Below are 23118 nucleotides of genomic sequence, written 5' to 3' on the forward strand. Positions count from 1 at the left end.
AAACCGATAAAAACCTGTAGGCTATAGTTATTTACAGTAGGTGCAGTTTTGGAAGTAACTTTTACTCAAATACTGTACTTCAGTACATTTTACTTTAACTTCCTGTTCTTACCCTATGTACTGTATGTTATGGCCATGGCTGCACCCCTGCACTTTCCCTTTCCCTGTGTTTCCAGCGCTCCCCGGTCTCTGTCTTTGTGGATGTTTGTGGGTGTGTTTGTGTCTCAGAATTCCGGTCTGCCTGTCGGTGACCAGCTCTCCTTCGCTCTACTGTCAGCCACACTGTCTACAGCCAATCGGAGCAATGAAACGTGTGATGTAGTGTAGTTGGTAAATGTCCAAACCCTGTTACAAATAAAGAGAACACGTTTTTGTTTTCAACAAAAGCCTAAAGTGGCGTTGTTTGTTCTTCTTTTAGAGAAAATATACTTTGCAGTTTTTTTAATACTGACGTAACAGTGGATTTAGCAGAAAAAGTTGCACATTGTCATCAGATCATCATCAGCCTCATCAGGTTGTTTACAAGAATGCCTCAACTGCCAGTAAAGTCTTCATAGCAAACCCATATTAGACTGGTCCGACCAGATATTTCAAAATAGCAAAGATTAGAGTACAAAGTCCACCCTTGCTCATTTATTTTGTACAGTAGGATGAAGATAATTGTTGCATTGTAAACAAAATGGATTTTAAAGCTGCAGTAGGAAACCTTTATTATAAAAAAAAAGCGATATTTTCTGCAACTTTCACAATGTCCTGATAGTAGTACATGAGGCAAATAAAAAATCTGGTTCCTCTGATAGTAAATAGTTAAAAGTTATATTTATAAAGGTTACCTACTGCAGCTTTAATGGCATGCATTTAAGCACACCAGTTTAATATAAGGAAACAGGCAGTTGACTACTTGGCTCAAACGTCCAAATAAAAGCGAAACCAACTCACAGTGCAGAGTTATTCAATGTTGGCAACATGCCACTCATACAAGGTGATACATGTTGATTTTGGTATGTTGGTCAGTGCAACACTTTATCATGTAGGATATGTTATCACTAATATCACCAGCTGTATTGTCAACTGTATAATTTCCTTTGACCACTGACTACTAACACTCATCTCTTTACAGCCAAGTGCCTCACACATACTACACCCACCACACACAACACAGCAGGATACATAGGAGGCACCATCTTTATTTTCATGTGTCACGGAAGTTTTTGCAGAGGTGTGCCAAACCACAAGTTCTGTTCGTTCCCTTCAGATGCCTCACATTTTGCATGAGCTTTGAACAGGAGAGACGTCGCTGATGTCAGAAAGCAAAGAGTTACAGTCAGACCAGTCAGACCAGTCAGACGGTGATGAGGGTGTTGATAATAGACAGCAGGTTTGTGTAAATGTATCCTAATTAAGACAAAGTAATCATCAAACATTCCATGGTTTCTTATTTTTACACTTCTACTATTTCTCTCTCGTCTCTGTCCTCTTCCTCTTGGTCTTCTTCTGTTCTTTGTGCTGAAGGGGGTTTATTTCCCAGAGCAGCTGAAACATGAATGCACTGATGGATTAGTCATAATGTACTGGAATATATATGCTGCTAATTGGTGATAGACACCATATCTTCACAGTGGAGTTACGTGAAAGTTCTATTGTACCTGGGGTGTGCTGCTGAGCTCTGGTCCGTAACTTTTTGAGGCAGATGAAGCTTGTGACAAGGGCCAGGATGGGCAGGCACCTCAGAGCATGAATTAAGATGTCCTCCAAATTAGTATTTGAATCAGAATCTGAAATTCACCAACAGAGGAAACTGCTTAGATTACTAAAGGGAACTTCAGAGAAATACCTTCACAATATTTGCTATAACTGAATTAATATATTGAAATTAATAATAAAGCTATTTTTGTATTGTGACAAAAAAAATAGATGTAACTGCATTCTATCATTAAAAAAGGTAGAAAAGTGGTTGTTCAGATCAAATATCAACTAGATATCAATGTTCCAACAATCCCAGTTGGTGCTCACGGTCTTTGTAAAGCGTTTACAAATGTACCTGGCTTAGTGTGGACATACACATTGCTGCACAGAAATGCTTTAAAGAAACAGGGCTAGCAAGTTTATATAAAACCTATATTTTTCTAACTTTAAATCATTCTTAATAAACATTATTATCAGCCCTGTCAAACTGGACCAGTGCCTATGTGAGGTCACTGCTGTTTTGTCACCTACTGTCAGCTGTGGGGGGATTTGTGTGGTCCTTTGTGTTCTCTCTGGCCGTAACTGTGATGACAGTACCATTTCCTTCAAACTCAACTAATAATGGAATCTCCACAGACGCTTTGCAGGTGTATCTCCCTGAATCTTCTCTTGAGATCTTCATAAAGGTCAAGTTTAAGCAGTCAGATGTGTCCATTCGCAGAGATCCTTGGGAGTGATTTGTCAAGCTGAAAATATCTATTTTTACACTTGTTTGATTTTTCAGCCAGTCAACTGTCATTCTTTCAGGCTTCCCTGTCCAGGTCCAGCAGCAGCTGACGTTTACTGTCTCTCCCTCCATTGCAGAGACAGCAGGAGTCTGGGTCACAACAAGTGTGCCTGATGAAACACCTGTGAAGAGACAGAGACAGAGACAGAGACATTTAATGGTGGTTCATCCCAGTGTGATAGGACAGTATGTGATGTTTTGGCCTGTCTCTGCTTCCCTCTCTCAGGTCCTTCCTGATTGCTCGGCTTCGCCTGTTTAGTAGGCTATAAGCCTGTTTCCTCCCAAGATGGCTGTCTCTCCCTCCTGGAGGGCTACTGCTATTTGGGCTGGGTTGGTGTTTAGTTTAGCCTTTGTAACCAGTGGTAGAATGTAACTAAGTACACTTACTCAAGTAGAGCACTTAAGAACTAATTTGAAAGTATTTGTACTTTACTTGAGTCTTTCCATTTCATACGGCTTATTACTTCTCAACTACATTTTTGTGCTATTTTCAGATTTTCCATACCCTTCCTGTCCAGCGAAAACCACATATCTTCAAATCTGGATGTGAATGTTTTGTGATAAACTGAAGGTTTAAATGTTTAGAAGATTATCCTATGCCTTAAGGTAAACCAACTATTTAAAAACCTTCTGTGATTTAAATAGATTTTGAAGTAAAGTTGTCAACAACCAAATAAAATGTTAATTCTCATCTGTTTCAGGTACAGTACTCTGAAAGCTACAGTGGACAAACATATTTATTACTGTAAAAGGTCGATTCAAACCACTGAAACTGTCTAATCCTGAAACATTCTAGTAATGTTAGCATGCACTCTGTGTATTTGCTTCTGAAAACATTTGAATAGTACACATGAGTGTAACATGGCTAACAATATAACATAATACAGGGGTTCCCAAACTTCTTCATGTCTTACACAACAGAACCACATTAGACCACAGACCCCAAATATGAGAGGATGTTTACTTAAGAACTCCCCCTTTATTTTAGGTTTCAAGATAAAGTCAATAATCAATCAATAATCAAACTAGGATAACAATAAATTATTTTCATCATGTTTGGCCCCAGAAGGGTTTATTTTAAATTAAATTCATTCAGCCCAAAGGCCAGTGACCTTCAACCAATCACAGCGCAGTAGCCACATTTCCCAATGATCTGCAGGGAGAAACTGAGAGGTGAGCTGATGGTGATGTACAGCAGTGTGGAGTTTGTGGGCCTAATGTCCGCAATGTCACTGTTGATGATGCTGACTGAAAACAATCTTCAGAGCACTTTTTCTCAAACACTGAAAGTAATGCAAATAACCATCACAAATAGGTGTTTCAGTACACTGAAGAGGATCCTTTCTTCGTAGTACAATGGGACAGGACAGGCTAAACGTACTGGCTATGCTGTATATTGAGCGGGACAAAAACCACCAGACCTTAATGACATGGTGATTAACCTGTTTGCGTCACAGAAAGGCCGTCGATGTGAGCTGCTTTTTAAATAAGATATGCCCAAGCTCTAAAAAAAAACTCAATTGGCATGTGCTGATGTGTACAGAGGAGAGAGAGAGAGAGAGAGAGAGAGAGAGAGAGAGAGAGAGAGAGAGAGAGAGAGAGAGAGAGGGAGAGAGAGAACATTATACAGAGAGATTTTTGGCATCAGGCCATTCTTTTGGGTTTGTCTCCTCAGTGTTGCCGTAGAGCTATAACAAAATATACAATGTTGTTGCTGTAACTTGATTGAACGTGATGCTGCTGTTGCTGCTGTGTGCATACCATATATCAGTATTTGCTTTGAAAAGCAAATTAAGATATTTGAACTCAAAAACATTATTTTGGCATTAGTGAGGCATTGAATAGAAATATTTAAAGGTGGTATTAGAAATCAATACGGATTATTGAACTGAAGCCTATCACTGAGTCTAAAACTTGATAACAGATCATTAAATTCATTTTCATTTCATTCATTCTTTCATTTTACTTATTTACTTATATAAATGGGTTAAATTTGTCAAACTGGGATGACCAGGCATTGTTCAGTTGTGGCAGCACCCCTCTGTGTCTGCCCCTGGTACCCTGGGACCATCAGAGCTTTTATGTTGAAAACTGTTGCCTGCTAATGGAAACACTACACCATGTGGTAAATGATTAAAAAAGAAGCTAAAAGAGGCTAAAAAGCCCCGTAGTACAGCAGACTTGGGGCATAATTCTCTGTAGGTCTATACCATTCTATTCCTTTTCATATTACAACATGACAAATGTCATTAGTTATTTATTATTATTTTATTAATAAACAGTTTAAAACTAATTTTCTTCACTTAAAATACACATTTTCGCACTAAATATAAGCAATCTGTAACAATGTAATACATTTTATCTTATCTCTTAGAAATATTAGCTGTTCCCCTCCCACACATTAAAAAAACTGATATAGACATAGATACTGCCATTACTCTTACCAAGACACAAAAACACACGTATGCAGTCACTTACAACAAACATGAATATTACTTAAATTCATATCCTCCAATTGTTTGACCTCTGTACATTTCCTTAAATGAAATCACACCCAAACAATATTTTAAATAATTCCTTGGGGATTTCCGCAGTTTGACCCCACATGTGGAAATATATACCTTCTGTAATCATTATCTTAACACAAAATCTATGCACATTTTCAGGCATTAATCTGTCTATTGGTATGTTCACTTTAATTCTTGTCTGTAGAGTTACATTAAAAATTATTATATTGTATTTGTGTTGCTGCAATACACACCTCCGCACTGACTTCCGTATGGTCAAAATACTTTGCTTTGTTCAAATCGCAGAACTGTTGGACACTTCTGTATTCGTATAAGCTAAATGAGGTTTCTAAGAAAGCTTACAGTCCATTATACCCAATAATTTGATTTTGAACATCCTTGACTTAATCTATTAATACAGTGACTTGATCATCATTTTTTGATTCCCAAAACCATCAACTTGAAAAAGATTTAATGATTCGCTCTTAATTAAAGTATGTATACAGTACTGTAATAAAACACTGACTGGATCTTTTAAAGAGAATAAGTGTATTTTCACTTACTCCAAGATAAGTGGGCACAGAGAGAGGCGAGTAGCAGACTGCTCAGTAGAAGCTTCATCCTCTCACACCAATTCACCACTGCTTACTGATACTCGTTTCTTCAGAGCTAAGTCCCTCACATCTAACTCATACGTAAAACAGCACATACCTGACATCATCCACATTTTGAACTCTCTGATTCAAAGAGTTTTGAAGAGGAATGTATAAAACCACAATCTCTGTTCCTTCCTCTCCCTATGGGTGGAGGGCAGTTATAGGTTTTATTCATCAGATAGAACTTCAATCTGATAAATAGACACAATTTAGCTGTGTCCTGCCCTCTCTGTGAAGACATATTTTCTCCTCATCTGAGCTGCAATGGCTAACATCATTTCCTTTTATTTGTAATGCTGCCCTGAAATCTGTCAAAAAATAAAGGTATCATTATTTCCCACGCAGGTTAGGTGAAAAGGAGAATCGACAGAAGCCAAATAATGTAATGTAATGCAGAAATCAGTCTTTCTATTGAAAAAGTAAATATAAAAAGGCAGACTGTTAATAGCAGTTACATCAACAGTAAAATAATTGTTTTCTGTCTTGTACTTGGCATTTAGGTCATACATTTAGCATCAGTTGTGACTCTAAATTCAGCCCTCATTTCAAAAACTAACCACCTTAATATCTATTAACTGTTTTCACTCTATTATCATAAAAAACAAACCCATGCGTGGATCATACCAGCAATTACCAGCAAGAATTTTAGTTAAGCTTCCAAAGATATTGTATATTAATACAATATGTAATTTCTATTAGTATAGTTGTCTCTCTCTCTCCCTCTCTCTCTCTCTCTCTCTCTCTCTCTCCCTCTCTCTTTCTCCCTCTCTCTCTCTCTCTCTCTCTCTCTCTCTCTTTCTCTAAGCCCAACTGGTCGAGGCAGACAACCATCCAGCCCGGGTCTGTACGAGGTTACTGCCTCTTAAAAGGAAGTTTTTCTTTTGGGTCTCTGACAATAATGTTATAAGGAGTTTGGTCTAGACCTACTCTATTTGAAAAGTGTCCTGAAATAACTTTTGTTATGAATAAGCACTATACAAATAAAATTGAATTAAAATTAATACCATATAGGCCTACCCAATATAGTTCGGTCAACAAAAAGACTAAAACAATACAGTTAATCTGCTATAATTACCACTTCTGTGGTAAAGGCACTGCACACCCACACTAGTCTGCACTAGGACCGCTGCCCTGGGATTAAAGCTATATCTAGGGATAATACATGTATTGTACAATATACCTGCTAAATAAACAAAGAAATGAATGTAACAATTATTATTATTTGTAAATATTGTATTTACAGGTTGTATCGGCATCCCCAAGTTGGGTTTAATGATTTAACGGCAATTTGAATCCAGCGTGGGAATGGCTGACTCCACCACTAACAATAAAAATGACCATGTAGAGAGGTAATTAAAACAGAGTTTATTTTAAATAACATTCTAACTTTATTAAAATTGCAGTATTTTAGCATGTAATCGCACAATGTGAAATATTGTTCTATACAGATTTTGTAAGATAAAGTACAGTATAATGGAATAAATAGATTCCATAGCTAGTGTCCTAGGGTTGACAGGTGTAAAACATAGTATCAAATAGTTCATCTCTGTACACTCATTGTTATTTTTATATTCAAAACGTGTCTAAATACCAGTGAATCCTAAAATATAAATAGACACATAAAAATAAAGTGTTGCACTGTCACAGAGGAATTGAACCAGACAATCTCTGGACAAGAAAATCATGCAATGGTGACAGAAAGAAATGGAACTGGTTTGTCCAGTTGGTATTTTTTATTGACTGCTGTGTGCAAGGTACACTCAGCCTGCTTTGTGTAGCATTTCCTATAGGGTCTACTGAACGGAAGTGGCCGTGTGCTTTGGACTGTCAGTATGATGATTGAGAAAACAGGAAGACCTTCAACCACAAACCACCATTTTGCAAGCCTGAGATGTTCTTGTTTGTGACATGCAGTGTCTAAATAGAGGAACAAACACACTAATACTGCTGCTAGTTCACAGACTAACGTATTGATTCTGTTCTCCCTGGTTGATTCACTGTACTCTCGTTCTTTCAGCCGTTCTGGAGTCAGAGTTAAAAACTGATGGAGCTTTTGTTATACTGACTCCAGTCAGCATCAGATCAGCTAGGACTGTCTCTATAGTGTGACTGCTGTGCTCCAGAAAAGATTTCTTTACTTATTATTCCAACATTGCAGTTGGAAGTGTTAACTTCTTTCTGTAGTAATATCTGTAGTTTTATGGAAGCCCTGAGAACAAGTGAGAAATTTTTTTTGTTTATGACTTAAACATTCAGTGTGTAGTATTTAGGAGGATCTATTAGCAGAAATGGAATATAATATTCATTGGTATGTTTTCATTAGTGGATGGATTGTTGTGTTTTTGTTACCTTAGAATGAGCTGTTTTTATCTGCTGTTGGTTGCAATCTGCAATCTCACCACTAGATGCCACTACATCCCATACACAGTGAATAATAAGGTTTTGCCCAGGATAATCTCTAAAGTTCCTTAAATCTTTTTTATCTTCTCTGAAAACGGGTGAAAAACTGGTGGCTGACAGGTGTTTTCACAAATGAAACAAAAAGTGACTTTTACAGGCAAAACTTTTTTTTTTTACCTGTTCTTTTTTGAATATATGTTATTTTAACAGCAATCCCATTGATTCCATTCTATTTAGAGCTCCACTGCATATAACTTCATTAGTTATACATAATACATTAAAATGTATGGCAGCCCATTCACTCCCATTGTAATTCTAACCAGCATACAGTACAAGTTCCATTCATATTTCAAAATGCTGCACCCTAATGAAGTGTACTTAAGCTCACTATGTACATATATACTTGAGTGTATGAGTTACATAATGCATTCATGTCTATGGAGCCAAGTTGACATATTTACATCTCTCTAAGTGTACCAATGTATGACACATTGCTGTTATTCAAAGGCTTCCTCTGTGCTGTCATCGTATTATATATACCAGTCCAAACAGAATGTGTGCTTATGTGAGAGTACTACATAAATCCATCTCCAAGTAGATTATGGGACAATGTTAAATATCAGTTGATTTGACCTTTTCACATATTCACCACAGGAAAAGTTGATTAGGGTAGAGACTGAAGCATTGGAAATGATCATAGTTAGTTGGTTTGAGTGAGTCAGTGGCAGGGGAATGTTAACACCCTTCCTCCTACTACTTTCCTCTGTGCTATTTCAAAGTCAGTTGTCTTAAGTTGTCTTTTACATATAATCTCTGTGGTGGGAAAAAATGTTCCACAGAATACACATACGATTGGATGTTGAAGCATTATGCTCATTTGAATAAAAAAAAGACCATTCTTATTTTGAATAATTTGGCATGCCCTCATTTGGACTGTCATTTTCTAGGTTACATTTTTAAAAGTAAAAAGCATAACAGAAATATTTTTAGCAAGTGAGAAGTCAGAGTAAGGATTCTCTTCACAAAGGTCTTCATCTTCAAGCTTAAAGTTGATTCAGAGCTGAGTTTTTCGAGGAAGGCCAAGCTCCGACAGCACCCATAACCACTTGCCACTTGAGCGTGGGTTGGCATGCCCTTTGCTATGGCTGTGATTTGAGCACTAGCTATAGCTGTGATTGTGGCTATGATTAGGCTGTAATTGGCCTCAATTACTCTTTACTGCACCTGAGGCCACACCTTCGGCAAAGAAAGCGCTGTAATGCAAAGCAGATCATAAAGTAAGTGTTACCATGGGAGCTCAGGAAATAGCCTCACCACAAGCTTGACAAACTGAACCATTTCAGTTTACTGCACCTGCACCACCCTGAATGTTGGTTTTACATCCACCGACAATGTATGTGTCACAACCTTGGAAATCAAAACAGCCACAACCATGACCCTTGCTAACCATACCAGGGTCACACCTGTCACAATCACAGCAGATATAACAGCTCATAATCACAGTCATGCCATTATACCTTACTTTACTAGTTAGCTTAGCATTAGCTGCGAAGATACATTTTGTATATGGTCTCCTGTCATTGACAGCCCACACTACCCGCTTACATTCGGCCCAAATATGGCAATAAATTACTGCCCCACGTATGGCCCTGATATAGCCATATCTCACCCAAGACAAATAGTTAAATGCAGAATTTAAGCCAATAAACAACAGGCCTGAAGACTTACAAACAACTGCCAAAAACAAGAACAGAATAGGGCCACCAGATCTGGACCACCTCTGGACCATAATTCATTGCTGCATTTGAACCAAGTGTATGGGCCAGACCAATTTAAGACTACCACCACCCTCAAAATGTCAGGCTTAACACAGCGTTACAGTGTCAAACCAACCAGCTGGCTAATGACGCTAATGCTGCCACATTATTATCTTTACATACTGAATAAACAAACCATTAGGGTATGTGTATTCAGTGTGCATGCTATAGACCTTAATGATGCAGAGATTTTGACATATCATAGCACCGAAAGCACAGTGTTACTAATAACATTAATTAATGATAGAGTTCCATAAACTTAAAGCTGCAGTAGGTAGCTAGTTTTTTAATTTTTTTTATTTCACCATGTATGAGAAACTGGCTGTCGGTTTTCAAACAGCCTTAGAGAAAATACATAACTTTGTCTGCACCAGAGCATTTAATATTACTTTTATAACTCATTCAATTGGGTCATCTCAATCACATGTTCTTAAGCCTCTAACTAGAACATGGCTGACAATAACACATCATGTCATGTAATGCCACTGGGTTAATCACCCCCATAAATAAGGCTCCAATATACATCTATTTACACCATTTACATACGATTTGCACTGCAGGACACTGAAGGTTCATTTCCCACATTGTACCAGCAGAGAGCACAAAAGACCAGTAATTCAGTAGCAACAACATTCTCCCTTTTGTTTTTTTTAGATGTCTCATGGCAACATCTGCTGTCAGATTAACACAGGAAATAATGTGTGAGCTCTTGCAACTCTCTATACTGTCTTTCATTATTATTGTGTTAATGTACTACTAAGATTACTATACTATGGTTTGATTTTGTGATCTCATGAGTCCAGCTGCCTCGCAAGGTAAATGAATGTGAAAATATTTAGAAAATATATAAAACATGAAGAAAATATGAAATACTGTAGGGGTAGTAAACCTTCGGTAGAGGGTGTGGTAAACCAGTAAGAGGACATGCACCAGATATAGACAACTGTGACACACTTAATTCCGAGAAGTAACTTGTTGTACTGCTACTTCTAGGAAGAAGTTAAAAACAAATGTGACATTTTCAAAATTATAGTCAATAACTTTTTGAATTTCAGCTTTGTGGAACCTTTCTTGCCATAAATTAAAAACATTAGCCCAATACATGATACATTTCTGTATTACTGAAGATGGGAACTAGTCATTTGAAGATGAAAGAAGGTTATATCATCAGAATATCATATTCCAAGGAAGTGTGACCCTATGTTTAAACTACTATACTAGTGTAAGTATATATATCACACAATTTAATTCATACTTTGATATAATTTCACATGCTGTTTTTCCGGTTTATCATTATGAAATAAGACTCTATGTTCATTTATGTTCAAATGTATTACTGACTTCAGGTTTAAAAATCCATCCACACATCACACCATCACACATCACAAGCCCTGTCCTCCCTCCCACTGCCTCCCTTAAATTTTTAGCCCAAATTTTACTGAATAAATTTAATGACAGTAAAAAATATTGCTTGTGTCATGAACCTGCTCACAGTTCATGACAAAGAAGGGCGACCACACAGACAATTACAGTGTTTAAAGCAAAATAAATTTAAAGTATAAAATATATATGTACATCAGTATTGTCAGTAGTGTAGTGTGTGTGTATGTCTGTGTGTGTGTGTGTGTGTGTGTGTGTGTGTGTGTGTGTGTGTGTGTGTGTGTGTGGAAAAGGTAATGCATTTATCAAACCAAAGACAGTAACAAACCCAGGACCTGCGGGCTGGGAGGAGGAAAAGACAACAAACTGATCAACCTCTTATAGAGCCGAGGAATCTCGATGAACCAGGTGTGGTCCATCTGATGGCCTACACCCCTGCCACTCTCTCCTGTGAAGAACAAAAGGGAAAAAGACAGACCAACCAGAGGGGTGAGGGGTCATCAACTGTTCCTGTCTTCCTGCATCTCTTCCTGTCTCACAGGTGCCATTACGCTGCTGTAGATTACTCAGGATTAGTTAGGATGAGTTAAGAGGTCAAGGCTGAATGGATCATTTCTTTTGTTTGGTTTGGTTAGTGTATTAGGGTAAACTTGGTGGTGGTGGGGGGTTCTGGCTGGTCCAGTTCACCAAAACACCTAGAAAAATCCAGCTTTTCCAAGAACCTTTTTGTGGTTGATTAAGGGTCGACCCACATGAAGAGGAGGGGAACAAATAACCTAGAGCCTAAGGAGAATACACAATGCTTCTATATCTTTTTTCATTTTCAACATCAGCAAACCCTTTCAGCACCGTCCCAATCACCCAAAATCAGGCTGTCTCATTACAATACAGTATATGATATGATAAATATTATATTAACACATTTTTTATTGATTTTGTTGCAATAGCACACCATTCTGTTTCCATCAAAGGTTTGTGCCATACATTGGCTATGACAATTGTATGACCTTATGAAGGGCTAAAGCTTATGTCCTTTTCCTCACGTGATGCTTTCAGGGTCAACTGCTGTTTGATCATTTCATCAGTTTGATTATGCGGTTTCACAGCAAGGGCTCGGCAAAAAGTTTTTATTTTAACTCAACAGGTGAGAAAATGAAACCCCATATTTGTTATACTGTCCCAATCACCCTCCATTCACCCTCTCACCTGTGTTCACCTTACTATTTCATGTCAAAATGGCTGCTTTGAAAAAGCTCTGTATCAGCATGGTTACACCTGCTGATACACCATTTCATTCACAAATAGTGTTTGACACATGAAGTTATTTATGGATGAAACACTGCCTATTTATTGTCATATAATGAAGGTTCTTCATCAGGCATCTCGCAAATAGCGGGAATTTAACACTAAAAGTTAGAATGACCCTAAAAACACTGTCTACTCTAGACGAAGGGAAAATGGGGGACGGGGAAAGAGTTTACCGCCTGTCAAATACCCGCGAGTCTTTGGGTGGCGCTTCTGCGGAAGTGAGGTCACGGCTGCGTACTGCCCATTTCACCGAGCTGGTTTTTATAAACTACCGTAGCACTGCACGTACATCCACCACGTGTATGGACGAAAGATACATGTACCCAGCTGTTCATTTTCCTCCCTCTGAGTCTTTTTGGACCGTTAGTGTGCCGGGAGTGCTTGAACTGACGGTGGGAACATCATGAAAACACAGTGACGAAGACAAGCGTTTATCCAAGGTGAGTCTCTGTCACGTTAGCTAGCACTAACGTGGTGTTAACAAATGGCTGTGTTTCTGTACAGAGGCAGCACTGTGTTTCATACTCAAAGGTTGTTTTATTTATCTTCTCAGAGAACTGGTGTTTACTTCACTGTCGACTGGGTAACGAAACCTAGTGCGAACGTGGCTCTGGTTTCATCCTCTGTATGTAACGTAGTAAGGTTAGACTCCATGTGGATGAGTATACACGTAGATATACAGTCGCTGGTACTAACACAATACGTATGTTAATACTAGTTGAATTTAATACTGTTTCTTTATCTTCGGTGCGTTTGGTGCTTCTTCACAGAACAGAACAGAACAGGTGCATTATTATGTCAGGATGCTACATAGTGTCCTTGGCTTAATGCTATTTTACTAAAAGTCCCTTTTTCTATGAGTTAGCCATTAATATTCAGCCATGATATTAAACCACACCTGTCACTCTGTATTGCTTCTGCTCATTAAGTTCCCAGTTACAGAGCAGTACCCTGTACTACTGAGTGAGTGACAGTGACACAGCTCTATTTAACACAACTACTGTACACCTGTCTGGACCTAGCTACTCAACAGAGAACTGATACAGAGCCCATTTACTTTATCATAATCTGGTAAAGACTTGTATGTCTATTCTACAATGTATGTCCCTTTTCCTGGTGTTGGTAGCTGCTTGGTTCCTGTCATCAGAAGAACACATGGTCGATGTGACTCAGTCTGGATTACTGAAAGGACCAATAATCTGCTGTGACTCAGACAGAGGCCTCCAGGGTTGACTTATTTCATACTGGCTCATAGGTAATGTGAGAAACTGTTATTACTGAGAACAGAAGCATCAGGTAGCAGAAAAGGCTAACCCTGTCGTTCCCTCAGCCATGGCTGTTTCTAACTTTTAAACTTTCACAACTCTTAACGCGCCAACCTGAAAATGTTTGTCCTTATGTCTGACACTGGGATTAAACCACTTTACTTGAAGATTATTTTTGCTTGAAGTCACTTGGCCCGGAAGTTGTGATCAGATTTGAGGGTGTGTGTAGTTCTAGGTATAATTGTTATGTGCGGTTTGCATGATGTTCCCCTCCACTTTCACATGGGAGGTATGGTTTCATATATCAGTGAAAATGCCTGGCAAAGACATAGATTGAATTCTGCCCCCCAATAAAAAAAAAAGTAAGTTGATTTTATTATGTCTGTTACTTGATTACTGTGAGTGTGTTTTGGGAAAATATAAATTAGAGTAGATTGAGCAAGATTGAACTTCAGTAGCTGGCTGTCTGAAGATGAATGAGGCTTTTTCCTAAATGAAAAAAGAGACAGGCTCAAGTAGTGTTTTGGTGTTGCTGGGATGAGAGCAGCGGTTTATCTTCCACACATTGTCGTCTCCCACCTAAATGCTTTCTTAGGAAGCCTCAAGCTAAACAACTGGTATCTGCCACAGAGTGGTATTCTCACACCCCCTGAAATATGCAGACAAAAGCCCTTAAAACATCATTTTAACTGAGGAATGACACAGTAAAGTTTTTGTGTATGAACATCTCTCAAGAGCTGCTGAATTTGAAGTGAATAGAGTTGTGATGTTTGATTTTACTCTTTAAAGAGGAACGAGTTAAATCGATTCCCAAGCAGAAGTCGATCCAAAATCCTGCTTTCTTCCTGCAGAGTTGTGTGCAAGATCCAGATTTTAAGAGTGCCCTGAGCTGAAGGAGTGAGAGCCGCTGCTCAGCGACACACTGGCATTGAGCAAGCTGACCCAGTAGCACAGTACATGTACACACACACACACACACACACACACACACACACACACACACACACACACACACACACACACAGCACAATGTTTGTATGTTTGTGGCACTCGTCAGAGTTGTTTGTTTAATATACTTAATAAGCGAAGAGATCTTGTGGAATGTGGGTGTGGGTTCTAGAAATTACTGACCCAAAAGAGTCATTCATGAGTGTGTTTGCTAGTGGCGGCTTGAACAAACCAGACCTGGTTACTTAAAAGAACCAGTCTTCTCATCAGTAGGTTAGACATCTGAAAAGTGTAGTGGCTCCCCTACAAAAGCTAGTGTGTTTGTAGCATTCCACCTCAGTATTCATTCAGGTCATGAACATTTTTCATCACGTTTTGCATGTCTGTTAAATGACGTAGGACAGGGGTGTCAAACTGATCCGTGAAAGGGTGTGGCTGCAGGTTTTCATTCCAACCATGCAGCAGCACACCTCACTTAGTTCAGTTGATTGAATAAACCGTCTTCACACAGTCATTTCAGGTGTCCTCTTGCTTGATTGGAACAAAAACAGCCACCCTTGATTAAAGCGTGGGTGTGGCTGCAAGTTTTTTGACTGTGTGAAGACAGTTCAGTTGATTGAATGAACCAAGTCAGGTGTGCTGCTGCATGGTTGGAATGAAAACCTGCAGCCCCACCAACCCTTTCACGGATCAGTTTGACACCCCTGATGTAGGAGGTGTCATTCACAGTGAGGCTACTCATCCTGTTTGCTCTGTAAATTTTCTTGCTGAAAGAAAGCGGGGCTGGAGGGGCCTAGGAAATAAAAAAAGGTGGAGAAAAGGACTAGAATGTTAAAGTCCCCCTCCACTCAAAAATGGGCTTTCCTTATTGTTACTCGACTTAGAGGTTTGAGCTGCTCCGTGCAGGATGATGTGCGCTGAGGTTGACACTACATGGCTGTTTAATATAAGTTTGCATCCTGTATCCACAAGCATGATTTGGGAGCTGGGTGTGGTCCAGTTTGCAAATATTCTCAGTGCACATACACTGAGAGTGGACCTGTCAGTGAAGTAGGAGACACCCTGTGTGCTTGCAGCAGACAACAGTATATTGATTTGCATATTCCTAAATTCAGATTTATTTTTATTTTTTTAAGGGTGCTTCACTAATTTAGCCTCGCACTCCTGTAACACTGTCAGACAAAGGCATCAGAGCCACAGTGATTGTATTTCCTTTTTATTCCACACATTCTTCTTCCTTGTCTAAACCTGCCTCCTGCAGTACCCACAATGCAAGTTGGCGTGTTATGCTAGTAGCAGGCTACGGTGGTCTGGTTAGCTCACTTCTTTCTAACTCCTTACCTCTCGATTTTTCCTTTTCAAAACTTAGTAGTCTTCAGCCCTAACTGACATTGACTCAAATGACATCACTTGAGGCAGTTTATCATACGTTGAGCAGCTTCCTCTGGAGCCACGAAAGGCTTAATACAACTTTTTCAGAATATGCAGAAGTACTCCCCAACACCTGGAAACAGACTTTGATGTGTAAAATTGGTGGCGTTCCCCTTTTAATATTAGTAACATTCTGAAAAAAAAAGAAATTTGCCTTTTAGGCTTCTTGTTTCCTTCAGGTGTAGTTGTTTCCATTACACACTTAAGCTGGTAATATGTCCCCAGTCTTGCAGAGAACAAAATATTGCAAGTTTACACTTGACATTTTTATCACCTGGTCCTAATGATTGGGTGATGTTATGTCTTTTGGCTATAAAAATAATGAACTGACAAAAGATCTGTACACTGCTTATAATAATACTTGAAGATTTATCATTGTTGACTTTATCTGAAGAACTACGACAAAAGCAGTTTGAAGAAATGTGGTGTTTGTTGACATTTGTGGTCTTAAACATGTTAAGTAGTTTATATCAGGCTGTTGGTGAGATTATACCAGCTGGCATTCCTGTTCACACAGTGAGAGGAGCTTCTGTGTTTTGTCTGTTTTTTGAGCCCTGACCTTAAACGCCCCTTGGACGTTTTTAGTTACGCACACACACTGAAACCAGACTCCTGTCAGTTGTTTGACTGGTTTCTATTAGAGGTTGGTCGTGCATGGATAAATGCTAAATGTTTTAGTCCACATCACAGACTGTAGAGGACCGTGTGATATTAATTCTGTTGGTTTACCTCATGCTGTTTTCCTCTGATTTAAATCAGAGGAACAAAGCTATATTAGGAGAGCTTTGAAGCAGCAGACAGTCAGTTCTAATTGAATTGTAGCCGTGCACTGTAACGGTCTTATCCCTTTCCATCCTGCCTTTTATTCTCTTTCATAATATGGGTGATGAAATGAAACACAACCACAGTTTTTATGACCAGTATGTCAACATCACTTTTCCTTTGTCCATGATTTACTAGCTAGCTGTGATTAGTTCTGCTCAGCTGCCTAAAACATGCTTTCTAGTTAGACCACAATGAGCAAGCTGTTTTTACTGGCCGGCAGAATGTGACAACCATGTGCGGTCTCACTGAGATGCTGTGCAACCAACCATCTCACCCTGGAGAAAACATTTTAACTTGTATGGAAAATGAAGGACATTCATCCCGTGTGACAGATGTTGACTCAACTGAATTAATTGTGCGATTTGTGTTGCACCTTTGTTTGGGGGAAGGAGGAGGTGTCGATCGGGGAAGTGAACAAATGCTGACGAGCAAGTGGAGACCAAAAGCTGCGCAAAACAAACTGAGGAGTCGGTGGAAAAAAAGGATTGGTCAGGCCACATCCTCTTACCAGTTGCAAAACACGCACAGTTGTTTTTCTCCGATGTTAAACTGCATTTATGTATGGTTTGTTGATGAGCTGTATTTTAGAAGCTAGTACACACTCCCGAAGTAGGGGAAAATGTGATAGTAGCTCTATGTGTGTAGCCTGATCCTCCCAACATGTGAAAACAAGCAGAGGAGTTATATACTTGCCTGTGGCGATGCTGTAAATAGGTGGGAATAGCTTTGCCAGTGAGTGTTTCAGTACGTTTCCAGTACTGTAGGTGAGTGTTTGGGTTTGGTTTTCTTCCCAGGATAGAGAGGGACAGAGCTGTTTCTAGCCACAGGGTGCTCGTTCCAGTGCTACAGCCTCAATGGGAAATCATTGAAACTGCACTCAGTCTGCTCATTTGATTGGATCTGCACTCCTGCTATCCCCAGTGGCTTATTCACATTGAATTTCAAGTTGTTAGAGATTTTTGTTAATTCTCACACTAAAAGATTTGTGTAACATACCAAAAGTCGAGGATTAAAGAGCTCATTATCAGATTCCCAGGCACATATCAGACCTCTGCTGAAGGATTTCCTTGGACACACTTTTGGACAGCCTCTTGCCAGCTTCTCGCGGCCCCTCGCTAGAATGTAAATGCATTCCTGCATCTCTAAGTACTGAAACCTTGGCAGTGGAGTTTCTAGAAATCAAACTGCTTGCTCTGTAATCTTTGGAGATGTTGCTGACCTTTCTTTTCTCCTGTTGCCCTTACAGTTTCAAAAGAACTTCCTACATCAGGATGAAGGGACTAAAAGAAACTCCTCAGGACCGGTGAGTTCAAATCAAACGGAAACTCTGTTTTGCTCTCGCACTCTTTTAAAACGTTTTTATTTTCCTAAATGAATTCAAACTGCATTTCTATTGAATTTCCAAGTTCCTTTTGCCCTATTCTGTTAAAGTTGTCTAGGTTGAGAATGGCGGACTCCACCACTAATAATGGAAATTACTGTACAGAGGGGTAATTATAGAATGTAAATGTATTAAATGGCTAGTGGTGAAAAAGTGCAGACAGTATATCGTATGAAAAACTGGGTTTGATTTTGTGAAAATCTTAAGGATTATAACTTTAACTTCCATCAGTTGTGGTTAGGCAGCATCCTGTTATCTACTGTCAACTAATGGCCTTTCTTTCCCATCAACAGGGGCTGCTTGGTGGGGATCAGTTTCTTCATTCTGGGCCTGGGAACGTTGCTACCATGGAATTTCTTCATGACTGCCTCATTGGTAAAAACATGGCAATTACTTAATCCCTCAACGACACATTATCTATGCCCTATAAATGTTTTATTACATAAAAACCAACTGACCCAGTTAATAGGATGCTAGTTTGTAATTGTAATGTATGTCAGATCTGCATAAAAGCCTTCCCTTTTAAAGTGAAATTGTGGGTTCAGTTGTTGTATGGTTAATAAGCTGTTTAGAGAACATAGAAAATATCTTAAAATATAATAGTACGCAATGTAGATGATGGATTAGATTAGCCAAGGTAGTATTTTGTACCAAGTGGTTTGTTGATGTGTTATGCGGTCTGGGTATTAAAATGTCATGACCTGTGGGGACCCTTAAATCCACACGGCCTGTCATATGACTTTGGGTAATCCCACACATGTACCCATGTGCTGGGGGGTGACAGCCTCTCTTTTCACATACGTGTAACTCTTTAAATTCCTGCTGAAAGCATCGCCACTTCTCAGTCAGAGCTATTTTCAGCTGCTTACTGATAGAGGATGGAGCTGTGACTGCTTGATTCCACTGGACACGGTTCATATCGAGCTGCACAGAGCAGATCTATGCTGGGTTGAAGGAAATTGTGTTTTTTACATTATCTATTTTAGATCCTAGATGTGTGCATTTAAACCAAAGAAAGCCTTATTCTGTTATGATCAGAAAGCAATACATGACCATGGTGTGAGCTGACGGCATTTTGTTGTGCAGAACCTGGGAAAGTGAACTTCGGTTTTTATTGTAACAAAGACAGTGTTACTGTGAGAGAGAGGTAGGGAGTTTCTCATATCAACAACATTCTTATCCAAGGACGTGAGAACCACAGGCAGGCACGTGTTTCACCTGGTAAACAGTTGTGACGCATGTTTTTTTTGTCTCTAATTTCACACAAATCATAGTATAGTAAGTATTCTGGATTTGTATGTACGTCTCTGCATTCTGAAGAGTAAAACTACTTTGTATTAAAACGAAGTAGAGAGTTTTGTTTTGTGTCTCAGTATTTGGTTCCTATAAGCCTCATAATGGTTATTTAAAAATAAAATAGACTACCAACTGTAAAATACATTTAAAAAAAAAAAAAGAAAGCATTTATTTATGTAGCCTACTCACCCATGGTAGAAGCACAAAAGTTAAGGAAAAGTTACCAAATAAACAAAATCTGAGCAAGTCTGAAGCCAAGAAAACTTTGTCGTAGATGTGCCGTCAAGGATAGTGACAACAAATGTTTCAATGTCTCAAGCAACAGATCAGATGAGAGCAGCAGTGTTGTGAAATGTCCTCTTCACTCGACTTATCTGGATCTCTGTTCTAATCAGCCGGATATGATGAAAGTGGGCCTGTATCTCGATTAAAGGCCACTGTAATATGCCAGTGTGTGATGTTGTTTCTTGGCTGCTCATAGAGCGTGATAAGTCATTGTAATTATTATTGCCCCTTTTCCCCTTTTGTTGAGTGTGCTCCCTACAGTAGTTTACCATCTGCCTTTATCTTCTTTATTTACAACATTACAAGTCTGGATTATTGTATTATTGCATAATTGCAAAGTAGATGATCATTATAACATATATAAGGACTGAGTTGTCATAAAGTTGCAGTAATGGATTTTTTTTTTCTGGTTACTTGGGGCCAGCTGAACACAACATTAATAACCTCAAGAAGTTGGTATGATGTTGGCAAATGGTTTCTTATTTACACATAAAAGATAGCTGCTAAATGCTTCACTATGTTCAACACCTAGTTGCTAATTTTGCCTGTTTGCTGTTTGCTGCTGGGCAGGTAGTTTACAGCGGGTTTATCAGAACGTTTTAACTGCAAACGTCTTCCTGCTGTGTCTGGAAACTGAGCTGAGAACTGCAGAGTTCTAATTCTTGAGGGTTTGTTATCTTTGACAATACACATAGTCATTGGACTCATTGTCAATATAAAGAAATACTAGTGCAGCTTTAAAATGATCAAGGATTTAACTATTCCTGTTCTTTGTTGTCTGAAATGTGACGAGGATTCTGGGAGTTATTTTGAGCGCTCTATGAATGTTTGAATATCTGTATGAGGAGTTTTCCAAACTTTAGATAATGCTTAGCTCAGTTGGGGAACAGTAAAACAGTTTTTTTTAAACATTGTAAACTAAAATTTTAAAAGAATGGAACATTAAGGTGACATGACAAAAATGACTTATTAATATGTTTATATGTTTATATGCTTGCATGCATGGAAAGATGTGTGTGTGTGTACCTTTTTGTGTACTTGAGTGTGGGCTCATTCAACAGTGATAATCCAACATCTGTCTGGTTTCCTCTGGGTTTGCAGTACTTCCAAGGTCGCCTGAACACAACGGAATGGAGCAACAGGACAGTGGTTGTCCGCAAGGAGTACTACTTCAACAACTGGATGACCCTGCTGTCCCAGCTGCCCCTGCTGCTGTTCACCCTGCTCAACTCCTTCCTCTACCAGAGGTCAGTGACGGAGTTAGGAGATAATTCCGAGGATGCAAAGACATTTTGTTGTTCCATACACAGAAAGATGTAAATTCCCATACTGTTCAGTAAAAGTAATGAATCTAATTTAGTGTTGTCATTTCCTCGTTGAGAATCCTAGACTTGAGGTATTGGCTGTTAAAAAGTTGCTTGTATGAATGTCTCATGCCATAATATTCCTCTGTATATGTCTTATGGTGTAGAGTGTGTGTGCTTGGTTAAATGGCTGATGTGTGATCTTGTTTCAGGATATCAGGGGTGATACGCATCGCAGGCAGCCTGGGTTTCATCCTGGTGCTCTTCATCCTCACAGCAGTGCTGGTTAAAGTGCCCATGGAGGAAGACCGCTTCTTCTCTGTCACCATGGCTACCATCTGGTTCATCAACTGTAAGTCAGTGCGACTGTGCGTGAGTAAAAGCCTGAAAGAGTGAGAGTAGAGTACATGTGTGTAAATGTGAGTGAGAAGTGTTGACGGATGCTTCCCCCCCCAGCGTTTGGTGCCGTGCTGCAGGGCAGTCTGTTCGGCCTGGTGGGTCTGCTGCCTCAGAAGTACAGCGCCATCTTCATGAGTGGCCAGGGCCTCGCCGGGACCTTCGCTGCCATCGCCATGCTGATAGCCATCGGCAGTAAGCCACCCACATAACACACAAAACACCACCAGGGTGCCTAATCCCCAGTTGCCTAGTAACTGAGGACATTCAAAATGGATGTTGAGCTAGTCAAATCAGCATGACAACACACTCTGCTCCATTTCAAAGACACAGCTCATTTTGGGTCCTTTATTTGAACTGTTTTTTCTCATTCACGTCTTTCTCCCAGAATTCCTAGCTAGCTAACCTGTGTGTTTGTCGCTCAGGTGATGCAGACTCTGAGACAGCAGCGTTGGGTTACTTCATCACACCGTGTGTGGGAACGCTGGTCACACTCTTCAGTTACCTGCTGCTGCCCCGCCTGGTCAGTCTGCTAGTCTGCATGACTACATTACCCACAATCCATTCAACCTCACCTAAACTATCCTTCTCTTTCTTGGCCCCTTTACCACTAACACTGATCCCACACTGTAATAACAATAGTTTTAGAGAGAAATCAGAAAACTAGATCAATAGAACCAAAATGTGGCTTTTTAAGATGGTGTTTGCTCTAAAGGAGTGACCCGGAACTGAGTGAGCATTTTAACCTCCAGTTCACTCTCCTTGAAGTGAATGAGTTTTAGGTTAGAAGCTTAAAATAAGGTCTGTGGTTAATACAAGCTTAAGAAACTTTCATGATTGCTAACAATTAGCTAAATGAGACTACAAATGTTGTCAGTGACATTAAACACGCAGACTTATCTACTCACTAGTCTGCCTTTACAGCCTCATGTTTAGACTAGACAGACTATTCTAAATCAAACTTTACAACTTGTAGATTGTAATTACAAGATCCAATTACAAGTTGGAAATTTTGTGGTGGTGATGTTGAGGTCATGCGACCGAGGTGTAGTCCGTTTATAGCCCAACATTAGCTTTTTACTTCTGGTGATCGCATTTCTGCTTAAAAAAATCATAAAGAGCTTATTTTCTGTAATAAACAAAAATCCAATGGAAAATGAGCTGCTGAATGTAATACTGTCTTATGTGACTGTAAGTAGGCAGAGAACTGAATTGAATTTGATTTGAATTAACTTTTGTCTGAGTTAATCAAGAAAAACTGGAATCGCACTAAAATAGTTTAAACTTGTATACAGAAGTATGAGCCCAACAGCACAACTTCTTTATTTCAGCTGTAAAGCCTAATTTGTGTTTTCTGGCGTTCCCATGCAGGAGTTTGCCCAGTATCATCTCAACGGCAGCAAGTATGAGGCGGGAACCACAGACGAGCTGCTGAAAGGTGGGATT

General features: G+C 39.3%; 2 protein-coding genes across 6 annotated transcripts in view; one reads left to right on the forward strand and one right to left on the reverse strand.

Annotated features, from left to right (window-relative positions):
- Positions 1 to 20093, reverse strand: LOC127349519 (uncharacterized). 3 transcript variants are annotated; one of them, XR_007880308.1, is made up of 5 exons: positions 5544 to 5622; positions 2218 to 2595; positions 1647 to 1775; positions 453 to 1533; positions 3 to 345 (listed from the first exon to the last, which is right to left on the reverse strand). XR_007880308.1 is itself a non-coding variant. In XM_051375332.1 (4 exons), exons 1-4 carry the CDS (start codon positions 19878 to 19880, stop codon positions 1442 to 1444), a joined length of 603 nt encoding a protein of 200 aa, XP_051231292.1. In that variant the 5' UTR covers positions 19881 to 20093; the 3' UTR covers positions 1 to 1441. The 3 variants fall into 3 exon arrangements, 2 of the variants coding, with proteins under 2 accessions (XP_051231292.1, XP_051231291.1); XM_051375332.1 differs by lacking the exon at positions 5544 to 5622 and adding an exon at positions 19877 to 20093 and having other exon boundaries at positions 1 to 1533; XM_051375331.1 differs by having other exon boundaries at positions 1 to 1533.
- The window catches only part of LOC127349508 (equilibrative nucleoside transporter 2), a 15726-nt gene continuing 5374 nt past the window's right edge, over positions 12767 to 23118 (forward strand). The window contains exons 1-8 of one of the 3 annotated variants that reach the window (XM_051375317.1): positions 12767 to 12981; positions 18257 to 18313; positions 18685 to 18766; positions 21074 to 21219; positions 21489 to 21628; positions 21733 to 21867; positions 22098 to 22195; positions 23044 to 23110. In XM_051375317.1, the coding sequence (XP_051231277.1) occupies positions 18282 to 18313; positions 18685 to 18766; positions 21074 to 21219; positions 21489 to 21628; positions 21733 to 21867; positions 22098 to 22195; positions 23044 to 23110 (700 nt within the window). In that variant the 5' untranslated portion in view covers positions 12767 to 12981; positions 18257 to 18281. Of the gene's footprint in view, positions 12982 to 17780; positions 18157 to 18256; positions 18314 to 18684; positions 18767 to 21073; positions 21220 to 21488; positions 21629 to 21732; positions 21868 to 22097; positions 22196 to 23043; positions 23111 to 23118 lie in introns of those variants that run through there. The other 2 variants (XM_051375316.1, XM_051375318.1) reach the window with 2 other exon arrangements.

This window comes from Dicentrarchus labrax, unplaced genomic scaffold, assembly GCF_905237075.1.
Source record: "Dicentrarchus labrax unplaced genomic scaffold, dlabrax2021, whole genome shotgun sequence".
In the NCBI taxonomy this organism is placed as follows: domain Eukaryota; kingdom Metazoa; phylum Chordata; class Actinopteri; family Moronidae; genus Dicentrarchus; species Dicentrarchus labrax.

Coding starts and splice junctions, on each gene's coding strand:
- LOC127349519 (XM_051375331.1), bottom strand. CDS start 5,601: ATGAAGCTTCTACTGAGCAGTCTGCTACTCGCCTCTCTCTGTGCCCAC. Junction 2,596..5,543: donor CTGTGCCCACTTATCTTGGA/GTAAGTGAAAAT, acceptor GTCTCTTCACAG/GTGTTTCATCAGGCACACTT. Junction 1,534..1,646: donor AGCTCAGCAGCACACCCCAG/GTACAATAGAAC, acceptor TTCATGTTTCAG/CTGCTCTGGGAAATAAACCC.